This window comes from Glycine soja, chromosome 8 (genome assembly GCF_004193775.1).
Source record: "Glycine soja cultivar W05 chromosome 8, ASM419377v2, whole genome shotgun sequence".
Lineage (NCBI taxonomy): Eukaryota > Viridiplantae > Streptophyta > Magnoliopsida > Fabales > Fabaceae > Glycine > Glycine soja.
The window spans coordinates 4,186,506-4,200,892 of NC_041009.1; the positions used below are offsets into that span (position 1 = coordinate 4,186,506).

The following is a 14,387-nucleotide window of genomic DNA, read 5'->3' on the forward strand; positions in this document are numbered from 1 at the left end:
TCCTGTTTTAAAACACGATTTTAGAATATTTTAATTTTTTTTAAAATAATAAAATTATATTTTGAATCACGATTTTAAATATTTTATATTTTTTTAATAAGATTATGGGAGTTGTTTGGGTAAAAATGGCTTTATTATTATTTTTTCTTTTTTAAAAAATAATAATAAAATCATGTCCTGGATCATGACTTGAAGCATTTAATATTTTTTTTAACAAGATTATGGAAGTGGTGATTGTAGAAACAATTTTAGTCTTTCTTTTTATTTGAAATATGAAAGTGGTATTTTTTATGTAACACGTATTGGTATTTAAAATATGTTACACGTTATAATTGTATATTAGTTTTTATTATTTTATAAATGTGATAACTATTTAATGAGTATTTTTTTAATTTGTTGAAATATTAATTATATTTTAAAAATAGTAATAATACCAAAAAAAAGAAAAGTAATCATAAAAATTAATAAAGATTAAGATGAAATATATTAGAAATACGTGGAAAATAAAAATATTTTTGGGAGGATGTTTCACATATGTTGTTTTTTTTTTTGTTTGTCATTTTGGTCTTCCCATCAGTTGTTGACTTGGTTCAGCTTGTGAACCTTTTGTTTTACGACCACGCTGAGATTTCTGGCATGATGCAAGAAAATCGTAGTATTGCTAACATGCATTACCTTCAAAACTAGTGAATCCCCAAGTAAGCCGAAGAGCAGTGACATACACAATTAAATTAAATTAATGATGGCATTAGGACTTCCTTCTTCTCATGTTATTGCATCATGTGCCTTTGTACATTTGGATTGCACCTTGTTTATCGACCCTATGCACCATTACAAAACATTTGCATAACTTGTCTGCATGAGTTCCACTCTCTTGGAAATGAATACTATAAAGGGGTCCAATGTTTATTCTTGATCCTGTCATGCGCCGAAAGAATTTAGGGAGATCAAATTATTATTTTTTATAATAAAATAATAATAATAATATTTTTTTTAATTGAAAAAAAATCAGACCCTCTCCCAATAACGTAGGTTCGCCACTGTCGAGAAAGAGGTGGATGATTTGAAGGTAACGCAAGTATTTGTTTTTATTTTGAAGAATGACTTCTAAATTTCATTGGAAATATTTTTAATATTTGGGAAAAAAATTCTGGCCATTTTTATCATAAAAAAATTGTTGATCTCATTTTAGAGTATTATGCACAATAATTTTCGGTGATAAAAAAATGGTCACAAAATAACTGTCAAATCATCATTTTAATATAAAGACTTCAAATTAGAAATCAAACGGAAATATACTCTAAGGGCCAAGGCTGATCGAATATAAATTTAGAGATTAAAAAAAAGTACTAAAAATTTGAGGATTAATAACGTAATTTATTTTTTTTCAATTTTAAATTGAGTATACATTTTACGAATTCTTTGGGAGAAATTAGGATTTTTACAAAAGCGCGTTAGAAAATAGTTACCTTTTCAAATTTTCAATGGTAGTTTACAGAACAAGAACCCTGAGAACAGAGCCTTGTGTCTCGTACGAATCAGATGGGAATGGCACGCGCTAATTCATGCACGTTCATCCCACCGCCGGTGAAAAAACTTGCAATCAGGTGGGTGTGTAGGGCTAGGATTATTCGGGTACGTGTACGTGTGTGTGATGTGTTTTTTCAAAATTGCACGTGAACATACATTATGGAGAATTATACTAGTATTAGTATTGTCGTTTCATAGCTTGAGTTCATGAGTTGTGACGCATAGCCTCTATTTCTATTATATTGGAATTGTTGTCGTTTATATAGCAGGGGTGCAGAGATCTAAACGGGAAGAAAGAGCAAGGGAAATTAATTGGTTAAAAAGAAGAAAAAAAATTGTTTTTCTCAAAATTTCAATTTTTTTCTCTTTTAATTTTCTTTTCTCTCAAACAATAAATGTAAATGATTTTACATCCTTTGAGATGGAAATTAATTATTAATAAATAAAATGTGGGGTAGGTTAAAGGAAATGAAGTAGTTTCGGTAATTTGAATAAGGTCTTCTTGTACCAAAAAAGTTAAAGGAGAATTAGACAGTGCTCGAGGCAAAAAGGCTACAAGACATCTACCCCACTTGAACCTCTTCCACTACTTTGGGCCAGAAAGCCAAATATGTCTATTACATGTAATTTCTTGATGATAAATCAGTTCAGATGCTCAATCTTTGTGGATCAATATCAGTAAAGAACTTATGGTAATAATCTTACCCAAGTTCAAACTAAAAAGTCACCATGGTCAAAGAAAAATGGATTCAAGTTGTCTTTTTTTATTTTTTATTTTTTCCTGAAGGATTCAAGTTGTTAAGGTTACGCTATTCCGTTTTAAATAACTTTTTATCAACGGCTACTTAACTTTTAGTAACTTTTCTAAACTTTAGCTAGCGTAATCATCATAACCTTTAGCCGAGCAGATTACATGTTTTTTTAATGGCTAAATATTACTTTTCATTTTCGAAATATTAAAGAAGTTGTTGAATAGAATGACAAGAAAAAACATAAATAAGTCAAGAGAAATGCTAATTCTTGCAAAAGTACTTAACGAACAATACGAACAATTCAGCCGACTCGCCTTCAAGTGCCACGTGATAATTCATTTTAATATAAATCATTAACCCTGTGTTTTTGGATGGAGCAATTTAGCAAGAAAATTTATTCTTTTTAAAAATTTAAAACGATTCATAATAAAATAATTTGTTTGGATAGAGTATTTAAAAGGAAATTTAATTTTTTATATTTTTATTAATTATTTTGATTGACTAAAATAGTGAGATTTCAAATTCTTTAAAAAAATATAGAATTTGAATTGTTTTTCAGAGATGCTCACTCTAACTCACGTTCTAGCTCGCGACTTTTTTTCGCTCAACACTCACAACTACGGGTGATCAAAGTTTTTACGGCCGATATCGACATAAGTTCTTACAGTCAACATGACTATTTTTAGACGACATCGACTGGGTTCTTACAGTCGACATCCACTAGAGTTTTTTCGGTCGATATTGGTTAGAACTATTTTTTAGCCAACATCAGTCAAGGCTATTTTATAATTGATATTGGACAGGGTTTTTTGTCTGACATTCAGTGGCGGATGTAAGACCCTGAGTCAATGGGGGCAATTTACTTTTCAAATAATATAAATTAATAATAATTATCATTATGCATATAAAGATAAATACATAAGTACTAAAATCATAAAATTTTAATATATTTATTCAAAATAAATTACATACCTTATAGTTGTCCTCTATGTGATTTCATATTTTGAAATCGTTGAATGATCAGTTCATTGTCAATCTATAAATTCATCAAACATAATTAATATATAATTATATTATTTATATATCAAACTTAAGGGAAAAAAAGAAAAAGATTTGTGAAAAAACACATAACCAGAGACTGAGAGACATGCTTATAAGTTATAACAATTATCGGTAATTTGGTACCTAAATCTTTCTTTGCTTGTTGAGTTGTTGTGATTTTCCTTGCTCTTGTAGACTTACAGAGTTACAGCCTCATGAGCTTTCTATTTTTCTAACTCCTTTATGCAAACATGTGGGAGAGTTTAAAGTAAAAGCGGAACAGCCCACTAGAAAACGTGAAAATAAGAGTGGAAGAGACAAATAATTTAAAATAATAAAAGAGAAACAAGAAACTGTCCACTAGAGAACAAACGTGAAAGTAGAAGTGGAAGAGACAAATAATTTAAAATAATAAAAGAGAAACAAGAAACTGTCCACTAAGAAACATGAAAGTAGAAGTGGAAGAGACAAATAATTTAAAATAATGAAAGAGAAACAAGAACGTGTGGGAGAAGGATAGAAAAAGATAAAAATTTATTGAGGGAGTGCACCAATCATCATCACTAACATAGAAGCCATAAGCCTCTTTCTTTATTCAGGGGGTGCACCTGCCTACCCTGGGATACACGTGGGTTCGCCACTGCTGACATTGGTTAGGGCTATTTTTTTAGCCAACTTTGACTATGGATTTTTCGATCAATGTTGACTAATGATATTTTTCGGCCGACTTCGGATAGGTTCTATTGGTCAACATCGACTAAACTATTTTTTAGTCAATATTGGGTGGATTTTTTTTGTCAAAACGCTTGTTAGGATTTTTTAGGCCGACGTTGGTTAAAAATAGTCTTGGTCAATGTCATTCAAAAAGACCCTAGTCGGTGTCGGCCAAAAAAACCCTAGCCGATGTTGGTAAAAAAAATCTAGCCAACATCAGCTGAAAAATAGACTCAACCAACATTAGCCAAAAAAATAGCCCCGACTGACGTTAGCTGACAAATATTCCCGACATACTTTGACAAAAAAACCCTATTTGATGTCAATCGAAAAATAGTCTTGGTTGATGTCGGTTTAAAAAACACACTTGATTGTAGTCAGACAAAACAATCCCAGTTAAAATTATTAATATTTTATATTTATAAATTATTAAAAATTAAAAATATTTTTTAATTAATATTTCAAAATTAGATTGTGTTTATTTTCTATAAAGTTTAATATTAAAATTTCATCTATTTAAAATATAATTAAAATTTTACATATGAAAAAAAATTGAATTGTCCTATCTAAATAAAGAATTTTAAATGAAAAAAAAATTTGAATTGATTTATTCAAATAAAACATTTAAAAAATAAGAAATTAAAATCAAAACAATTCAAATTTTATATATTTTAAAATTTCTAATTCAAATATAAGATAATAAACTTTAACTTTAAACTTTTTTTCTTTTTCCAGTCTTACCCCTCACTGTTATCAATACCAAAAGACACACATTTCGGTATTTTTCTTTTCTCGTATAATAGCTACTGCAATCAGAACAGCAGCGGCGCCACAAGAACCCTTGTCGTCGTCGTAGGAGCAATTTCTTGTGTGGGTTTGCTCTCCTTTATTGTCGCCTACGGAAGATGCGAATCGTCATCGACAAGGGTTCCAAGCAAAAAAGGTGAAACTTCCCGTGACGGTGGCTCATCATCATTCATCATTCATCAGTCATCACTGCCAATGAACCTTTGTCTCAATTTGTCAGTTACAGAAATCAGAGATGTCGTGGTCACGTTCACGTAGCTCTCGGTCACAAGGGCCAAATTCAACCTCCCCGCCTTGCGAGACCTTTGAAATGTTGGCATCAAGCTATTCATCCATGGCCACTGTTCTCCACTGTCATATCGGCGCACCCCGACAACCTCTATTCTTTGGTGATGTGGGACAATTAGACAGGGGTAAACTTGGAAAGAGAATAAATTTGAAAAGTTAAATTAAATGAGCATTACCATCAGATGAAATGACAGTGCTAACATGTTATTGATTATGAGGATATTTCGGCAAAAAATGTCAGAGGAATTAACTATTTTCTTAATGTGTAGTTTAGTTCAATAAGTTAAACCGAATAAAAATACTTGAATTATTTTAAACCTTAGAAATTAATTTTAATTTAGACGGATAAAGAAATTTATGTATAATGCGAAGAAAATGGCCTCTAAAATGTTGGTTTATGTTCCGGGTTTGTAACAAGGTAAATATTTTAATCTTAATTAAAAAAAGGTAAACATTTTAAAGCATGGAAAATAAATTTTAATTTTATTATAATATCAAATACTATGAAAATTAAATACAATTTTTTTTATAAAACAAATCATTTTTACTTATGTGAACACAGTAAAATTTAATATCATTATATCAGTTCTTTTGATTAGAGTGTTAGATTGAATGATCAATATTAATTATATTTTTTTTCACTTTAATTGTTTCATTATTGTACAATTTTTTCTTTATATAGGATTATTGATGGTCCTTGTGTTTTGCTTAATTTTTCACAAATATTTTCATAACATTCTAGAAAGTAATTTATAGAACACAACAATATGCCAGAAAATATAATTTTATTTTTTGATATTCTGAAAAGTATTTTTAAGAATACAATCCAAGAATTTATTTTCAGAATGTTGAAAACAATGCATTATTCGAAAAGTACATTCCACAATAATAATTATGCATAAACATTTATGGGTATAAAGAGTATATATGATGCTAAAAATTAGAATAAATGAATTAATGAGAGTGTATTTAGCAAAAAAAAGGGTGTGAACATAACAATACCCTTCACTTTATTTCATTATTTTAAAAAGGGTGTGAAAAAAAAAACGAACTGTTTGTATTGTAATCGATTCAAGCTAATCAATTCTTGTTTTTTATTTTTGATTGTTATTCTGTTGCATTTTACCAGGATCATTGGATGGATATTTGATGTTCACTATGGTTTATTCGGGTGAAGGTAGCAGGAACATATGCTGCAAATTTTATTTCAATGTACCTGGTTTTGACGAAGAGAAGAAGAGCTTTTTGGAGACTTTCTTTTTTTTTTATTAAAAGTCATGTGCCACTCACATGTTACTCTCCGGTTAACGTTTTTGCACTCTATTTAGGCTAAGGGAGGGTTAGTGTAACATATCCTAAAAAATTTGGGGTCTTTTAGGAAAAAAAATGGAGGGATAATGGCTGTAATAAACTAAATTTTTAGGGGAGGTTTGTGAAATTTACTCTTAAAATTTTGGTTTTAAAATATAGTTTTTGTTGTTAAAAATAAGCTTAAAATATAATTTTAATCCTTTTTTTTTATAAATATGTAATCTTGGTTATTTTATTTTAAAATGAAGACATTTAATTTTTATATTTTTTTAAATTATTTAGTCATTTTATTTTAAAGTAGAAACATTTAGTATTTTAGTTTTGTAAAATTCACATCTTTTATTCTTCTGTCAAATTTAAAAAATGATGATTGATAAAAAAATTAACTTGATGTGACCCAAATTTAATAATGTGACACAAAATAATTTATTAAATATATGTCATAGTCAATATTAATATCTTAATTGTCGATGTTTTTCGTTTGAGAGAATAATTAAAATTACATATTTTATAAAAATAGGGAACTTATATCTATTTTAAAATAAGAAATTCAAATTATGGATTTTATAAAATAGGAGAATTAAAAATCTTTATTTTAAAATAAGAGATTAAAATTGTGGGTTTTGAAAAATAGAGATATCAAAATTATATTAAAGCCTTACAAAATGGTTAACGTAATAAATTTTGTTTATTCCTGTATTCGTGGAAGAATGGCCAATCTTGTGGCCCAAGATAAAATGTATGCTTTAGATGCCAGCATACAGTTGTGGGTCAGATTCAAGCCCACGAATTAAAAATGCAACGATTTCAATCAAACAGAACAGTGTTGACTAATGATAATGTAGCTTTATAAGAACATGATTGTTCAATTTTAAAAGAAAGAAGTTTAGGTTGGGCCGGTTAGCTTTATAATTTGTTTTCATTAATAAATTATACTCATGTTTAAAAATATCTGTATGGTGTACGGAAATTTTGTTAGTCATATTTTTAACTAAAAGTCATTATTAGAACTTGTAAGATGTTGTGACCTTAAAATTAGAGTAACATTAATATAAGGTATAAGTGAGTTATATTATCACAACATATTTCATTCACCAAAAAAAATCACATAGCATTTTTATAACTTTTTGACAATGTTGTTTTTCTTTCTATCTTATTTTATCATATCAAGATAGGTGAGTTCTAATATATTAGTTGTGGGTAACTACGAAATTTTGTGCACCAAACCTAAAGGATAAGCCGGAGATTTATTTGAGGGGTACAGTGGGAAAAGTCTTGACTTGCAAACATCCCCTAAAGTGGATGAATCTGTATAAAAATTACTTGTGCTGCATGCTCTTACCCTTCACTTTTATCACTATCTATTTTCTAAACTGACAGTTAAGCTTCCGAACGTATTTCATTATTACTAAATAATGTTTTGTACATTAATGTTAGTTACTTACTATATATACATGTAAAGTTTCATACATAGCTGATTTGGTTTACAACCTCGGAAGCAACAATAAAGTTTTCTTATTTATGATATGTCAGAATTCGACCTCGGAAGCAACTCTCCCATCCACATCAATTGTTTCATTTAGGAACATGTCCAATTCAATTTTCTCAATCTCAACCATGTCAAGTCACCAATAACTTACTAATCCCCTCAGGCTCTCATTAATCACTATATAACCTTGCTTAAATCTCAGTTTCAACCTTTGATCTCCAAGTTGGCAGTTCATGAGATTGACTATTGATTAAGGTTCACTGAAAATCAATTTTCTCCACTTAGAATATGAGATCAAAGTGCAATATGCTCTCCGAGTTATTCAACAGGTAACACACGATCCAACCCAGTTTAACAAAAGAGCATGCCTCATACGTAAAAAAACCTAGTTTTATTTCTTTTTTTTTTAAAAAAAGAGAACGGGTTTGTTCCAAGCTTATGAGATTGTGATATAACGTTCGTGAAATTTTATGCCCGTAAATATTGTATAGAATTATCGCACAATTTCATATATATTCAAATTTAAGCCTTAATTAGTTGCATAATCTTTAAACTATATCCACATCTACTATGTAAAAAATCTATACCAATTAAAATTTGATAAATACAGTAATTAACGAAATAAAAAATAAATAAAATCATTATGTTTCCCCCGAATTAATGATAAAAATTTGCACCACACGAGCTTCAACTTATAAATTAATCCGAATGAAAATAAAAAATAATTGATAATTGAATTAATTTTTTGATAAAAAAAAAAAAAACAAGCATGTGCACGGGAAAAGGAAATGAAAACTAATTTGATTGCGGTGCAGTTGAGTTGCTTGCCTAAATAATTGAATTGAATGAAAGAGATATTGTAGATAGGAAGAAAAAGAAATGTATTCTCTCTGGTCTCTATTGTATTGTTTGTTCAGTTTTGTTTTAAAGCGACGGATCCCTGGCTTGCTTGGATTTTAGTTTCTGCAACTGTGGACTAGATGCTGTAGGGACTAACAGAGTACCAAATAGGTAGCTAAGCAACCAGCTTGGAAAATGGAAATTACCCTTTTTTTACAAATTATTACAACCACCCACCCGTGATCACTCATCAATCTGTTTCTTCCCAACATTTTTTTTTATTTCATTTTAATCTCACTGACTTTGTTACCAACCTCTCTCTGCATACGCCATGACTTCCCAACTTGCTCATTGCTCAATGAATACCAACAAAACACCACCTGCCCTTTCTCTCAGGATCAAATCTTCCTCCACTTTATATGTTTTTTTTTACCTTAAAAAGCTCTGCATACAGACAACACATACAAAAACATTCTATATATACTACTATATATTGTTTAATTAGTACTCATTGCTAAATCCGACTGTTGTGTTATGATTGATAAACGTATTGGTATCTATCAATTATGGTTTTGTCCCTTTAATTAAATCAAGCATGCAAATATATGGTCCAAACTATGAGACTTCTTGTGCATGCATATTATTTAAATTATATGGTCCCCCCACTCAGGGCTTCAGTGGCTGCAGAGGGAATATTTTTTGCCTTCTTTTTACCCTGGTGATGCTTGACGCCTCTTGAGTGACACGTCCTAGTCTTAGCCCTTAAGATTTTTGAAAGATGTGGATCATACCCTAATGTTATAAACCCTACCTTCTCCAAAGAGCTAGGCAAATATCACAGGTTTAGTCATACAGATGATTGGTGATGAAACAATGATCACGACTTGTATATATTCTAGATATTTTTTCTTTATTTCTCTTATATAATATTGAAAATTAAAAGGTACTCTTTATATATTTTTCATAAACAAATAAAAACGAATAAATTGTATGATCAGTCTCGTAAGCAATAAGCCACGTCTTGTACCATTCTTAATTATATTCTGAGTATATGTGCATATAACCAAGTTCAGGAAATGCTATGTAGCTTAGATGCTTAACCTTACGAGAGGTTTGGAATATAGACAAATCAATTCAATCAAATCACAAGTTGCTCATACATGGACAAACTATGTATATTTCATGTCACAATTCTCGCATTCAATACATTGTCGTTGTTGAAGTTGAAAGGTGATACGTGGATATTCTCTTCGTATAACTCAAATTCTATTCTGACTTTAACAGGCTTATTTAATTAGCAAGAAAAATAATTTAAACATCTTTCAATTGAATTCATGAACGTTACTTTAAATGCACCCGCTCTGTTTCCTTTTGTTGCATTGATGTGATTTCTTTATTGTCATAAATTGGACTACAGAGTTCGCTCCATCAGAACATTGATTGTAATGTATACAGCATTTTTTTTCCCAGGTATGCAACAAAAGAACAAAATAATTCTCCAACCCATGCTCATAGTCATAGATACTTCAACATCCTAGTCTGTCACATCTTGTTCCCATTCAGATACTATGTCTCAAATCAAACCCTCACATCAAATTCCTTATACATTCTTTATTTACGTCCTCGATCCCTCCCTACCCCTACTCTCTTTCCTGTTTCTCTCTTCATATCAGAAGCAATACATTTATACATACATATCAAGTTACTCAAACAAGGCATATATATAAACACTAAACTCCTTAGACATAAATACTGTTTTTGATTCAACCAACATAGTCCAAATGTATTTTAAGGTAAAATACCTCATTCAAACTCAGTGTCCTATTACAGCACCAATTCCTTGAAACATAACATCAACAACAATAAAAACAGTGCTATTTTCTAACAAAATACAGTATCTAGACGCAGTCCCATAATTTTACATACACAGCAAGTTTTTCTTTTTGTTTTCTAATCAGTTTCAGTTCTTCAATGGAAGGAACTCAAAAAACTGGCTGGGTGCATTCATTGCTGAAACGGATACCTCTGTCTCTTTTTGGTGGTTGATGTTATCACAGCTGCTTTCATCCGCGTTGTTCCTTATTGGAAAAAGTTGAAGGGTTTGAGATTCCACAGAATTATTATGATCCTGGGTGCTGATACTGCTTAAGTGGATAATACCGTTTTCTCTGTTAGTGTTAGGTGAAATAAAGAAGCTGAGATCATGAGTCTTAATGAGCTTTGGGTCCATTAGTCTTGCTGTTACTGTGGTTGCGGGGGCCATGCTAGTAGTAGGAGATGGTGTGTTTATGAGGTGGGGTGAAACTGTAGGAGGGGGAGGACAAGGTAACTGCATCATATGCCACGTGGCATTCCTCTCCATAAAGTTTCTTCTATGTTGTAACTCTCCTTCATCGAATTGGAGCCATCCATCTGTTCTACACTCTGCAATGGCTGCTTTTGCTGCCCTTTGTATTGTAACAGATTCCTGTAGATTTTAAATTTAGGCATGCAATGCAAACAAACTGGTGAAAACCTCAACATGTGTTGTGAAAAACCCAAAGAGCAAAGGTAAAAAAGTTATTATTGGACAGCAGCACAGATTTCAAATTGGCATGCACTCCTAGTTTCAAATAAAGTTGCATGGTCTATGAGAAGTCAAATTAAAGTAGGGTGAGAGTTGTCTTTTCCATCATGAATTCCATATGGAGTGTCCAAAAGCTACTGGCCTAAATGACATGAATAAGCACAAGCCCCAAAAGCCCAGCTCAGCTAAGTTTCATAACAGCAGCCCCGACAGAAAGGAAGGAATGCAGCTTTTAGGCCCTTTTCATTTCCCAACAAACAAAGTTTTTGTTAGGGTCCTTTCCCTAGCTAAGCTACCTAGTGCATATCTTTCTTTCTATAACGTTTCCAACAGCATCAGCTTCATTCTCTAGTAATCAATCATATGCCAATAATTAATTAAATCACTGCTTAATGGACCCTCAAAAAGACTTTTGGCGATTAAGCAGTGAAAATCCAATCCCAAGTTGAGAAAAAGGAAAAAAAAGAAAGAGGGGGGGGGGGGGGGGGGGTTTAAACAGTCCATGAACAAGGACAAAGACAAAGGAGGATGTAGAATAATAGACCTCTGCAAGAGTACTGCAGTTTGTAGAGGGTGCCCAGTTCTTGGTCTGTTCAACTTCAAGCACTGTCCTACTTGCGCCTGTAGACAAAAAGAAAAACATAAAAGAATATAACTTTACATCTCAAGCAACAATCCGAATGAGAAAACGAAAGCAATAACACATGTTATAACAAACAAAACTAAAAATGAAAAGAAACAAAAGAAGCCATCAGCCCATGCATTGCAAAACAAGGCCTCTTGTTACTTGTCTCTTTCATGCCCGCAAAGAAACAAGCTGTATGGAGGTAATTATGTTATGTTGTGTGGGTTTTTACTTACCGAAGTCTTTCTTTTCAAGAGTACTATCAAAGTCACGGGTGTGATGACCCTCAGCTACAACTGACTCCATTTGACGGCGGCGTTTCTGTCTTTCTCTTGCTTTGTGATTCTGAAACCAATAGAAGACATTCTTCCCTTCAATTTTTCCAAACCTCCTAAGCTGTGCCGTGATTTGTTGGATTTGCTCCGCAGATGGTGTTCTTGTCCCTCTTCTATACAATTCCTCCAATGCTCTCAGTTGCTCTGGGGTTGGATTCCACCTTGAACTCACCACTACTGGTGGAGGGTTGAACTCTCTCTTTCCCTGATCTGCCACTGATGCTAATTATAAAATAAAGAAACTAACTTTTATACATGTACATATATATACACACACACATGTTTTCTTTCACATGCATAGAGACGACAGGCACATGGAAACACAACCGGAGAAATAGAGAGGGTAAAATGAAAAGAGCATATATACCAAGATTGTGATACTGTGAAAAGAAATCGTTGCCATGATGAATGCGGGTCAAGTATGGAGAGTTAGCGTTTGAAGTATTGTTAGGAGAAGTGACTGGCCTTGGCATGAGAGGCCTGAGTTTCCTTCCATTGAATCCATAATCGGCCATGTTGAACTCACCTCCTTCATTGTAACCAACCATCCACATTGCTGTTGGCTTCTTATTGACTTACTAAAGACCAAAATCTAGCTAGCTAGCTAGGGTTCGATGGAAAAGGCTTATAATAAGCAGAAGAATGAAGGTAGTAGCTCTATATATATATCATCTAAAAACAATGCGGTGCAATAATTAGGGGGAATGGAAAGGAAAAGTGGGTTTGATGGGTTTGTGTTTGGTGGTGGCTTTGGAAATGGAAATTGAAATGGTGGAGTGGCAGAATGGGATGAGTTGAAGAAGTTGAGAATATAAAAAGGGTAGTGAGTACTGATGTGAAGGTGGCCCGTGGCCCAGAAAATGGTAATACCTAGCTAGTTGAAATGAAAAGTAGACAAGGCTTATATATGGCTAAGAAAGAAAGAAGTGAAGGGTGAGGTTTGAAGTAGAGCCCATTGTTGAAAGTGAGTAGTTAGTTGAAGCTGAAACTAGTGAGTGTGGGTGTGTGTCTGAGACATTTAGAGATGGGGATTGATCACTCTCTCTCTCTCTCTCTCTCTCACTAGTAGCCATAGCATATGGGGAGAGAGAAAATGAATGAGATCGAAAGCTAAGGGTTGTTGGTTTAATATGGGACAAAGTGAGGGAGGGGGACATGAGGTTGACTAGGAAGGAAGGGTATTTAGAGAGAGAGGACAAAGGCAAAAAAGAAAAGCAAAGAAGGGAGTCAGTGAGTGAGAAAGAGGAGAGCGAGGAAGCTAAGCGTGGAATTCTGGGAGATTTTTGGGAGTAGCGAATGAAAAACGACGTGACGATCATGAGGGTTATCATGAGCCTCATCACCCCTTCTCTCATTTATTGTTCCCTTCACGTCTCGTGCCTTTCACACTAATTCTCAATCCGAACTGCCCCTCTCTCCCTTCTGTGCACTCCTTAACCTTTTCTTCCTTCCTTTGTCTAATATGCTGTCCATGCCCCCCCCCCCCATCTACTGTACGGATTCAATTTCAATTCTCTCTCTCTATCTCTCTCTCTTCACCACATTATATAATATATATGCATGGTTTATATTTTGGGGACATGACATGTATGAGTTGTTTGTTTAACTAAGCTAAAAATTAAAATCACCAAGAGATGGATCATAATTTTGCTTACACCTTTGATTGAGGTGCGTGGAGGTAGCAAATTAGACAGAAAAATTACTGCATGTTATGTTACCTATTTGGAATCTTCTTTGCATGGTCCAGATCTATTTAATGGATTAAATTGATCTCTTGGGGGGTTGTCCTGTTGTAATAAGCAAATCTGTTCATGTCTCTCTCTCTCTGTTTGCCTCTTAGGTATAACCCCTTGGTCATTATGAAGGAATGACTCAATTCTCGAGTTAGTGAGCAACACTGTCACAGCTGATATAGAATTTGAAAAGCTATAATTGATTAATTATTTCTAGCTTTTCGTTGGGTGGAGGGCCTACGTCCTGCAAATTCTGAATCCCTATTATTTGTATGTCTGTTATTTATGAGATGTGCATGCAAAATATGTAATGAGAGAGTACCATGCAAACTACAGCACAATGTATGTATCCATAT

General features: G+C 32.6%; 1 protein-coding gene across 3 annotated transcripts; it reads right to left on the reverse strand.

Annotated features, from left to right (window-relative positions):
• Nucleotides 1–10,511: 10,511 nt before the first annotated feature.
• LOC114424425 (WUSCHEL-related homeobox 1-like) lies at nt 10,512–13,579 on the reverse strand. Of its 3 annotated transcripts, none has more exons than XM_028391273.1 (4): nt 12,666–13,579; nt 12,200–12,508; nt 11,883–11,959; nt 10,512–11,239 (listed from the first exon to the last, which is right to left on the reverse strand). In XM_028391273.1, the coding sequence occupies exons 1-4, from the start codon at nt 12,850–12,852 to the stop codon at nt 10,733–10,735; spliced, it is 1,080 nt and encodes a 359-aa protein (XP_028247074.1). In that variant the 5' UTR covers nt 12,853–13,579; the 3' UTR covers nt 10,512–10,732. The 3 variants fall into 3 exon arrangements, with proteins under 3 accessions (XP_028247074.1, XP_028247073.1, XP_028247072.1); XM_028391272.1 differs by having other exon boundaries at nt 12,200–12,514; XM_028391271.1 differs by having other exon boundaries at nt 12,200–12,520; nt 12,666–13,575.
• Between the last annotated feature and the right edge of the window lie 808 nt (nt 13,580–14,387).

Excerpts from the sequence above, each read along its gene's own strand:
- LOC114424425 (XM_028391271.1), bottom strand. The coding sequence starts at position 12,852 with ATGTGGATGGTTGGTTACAATGAAGGAGGTGAGTTCAACATGGCCGAT. Across the intron at positions 11,960-12,199 it reads TCTTGAAAAGAAAGACTTCG|GCGCAAGTAGGACAGTGCTT; the intron begins GTAAGTAAAAAC and ends TTTTGTCTACAG. Across the intron at positions 11,240-11,882 it reads ACTGCAGTACTCTTGCAGAG|GAATCTGTTACAATACAAAG; the intron begins GTCTATTATTCT and ends TAAAATCTACAG.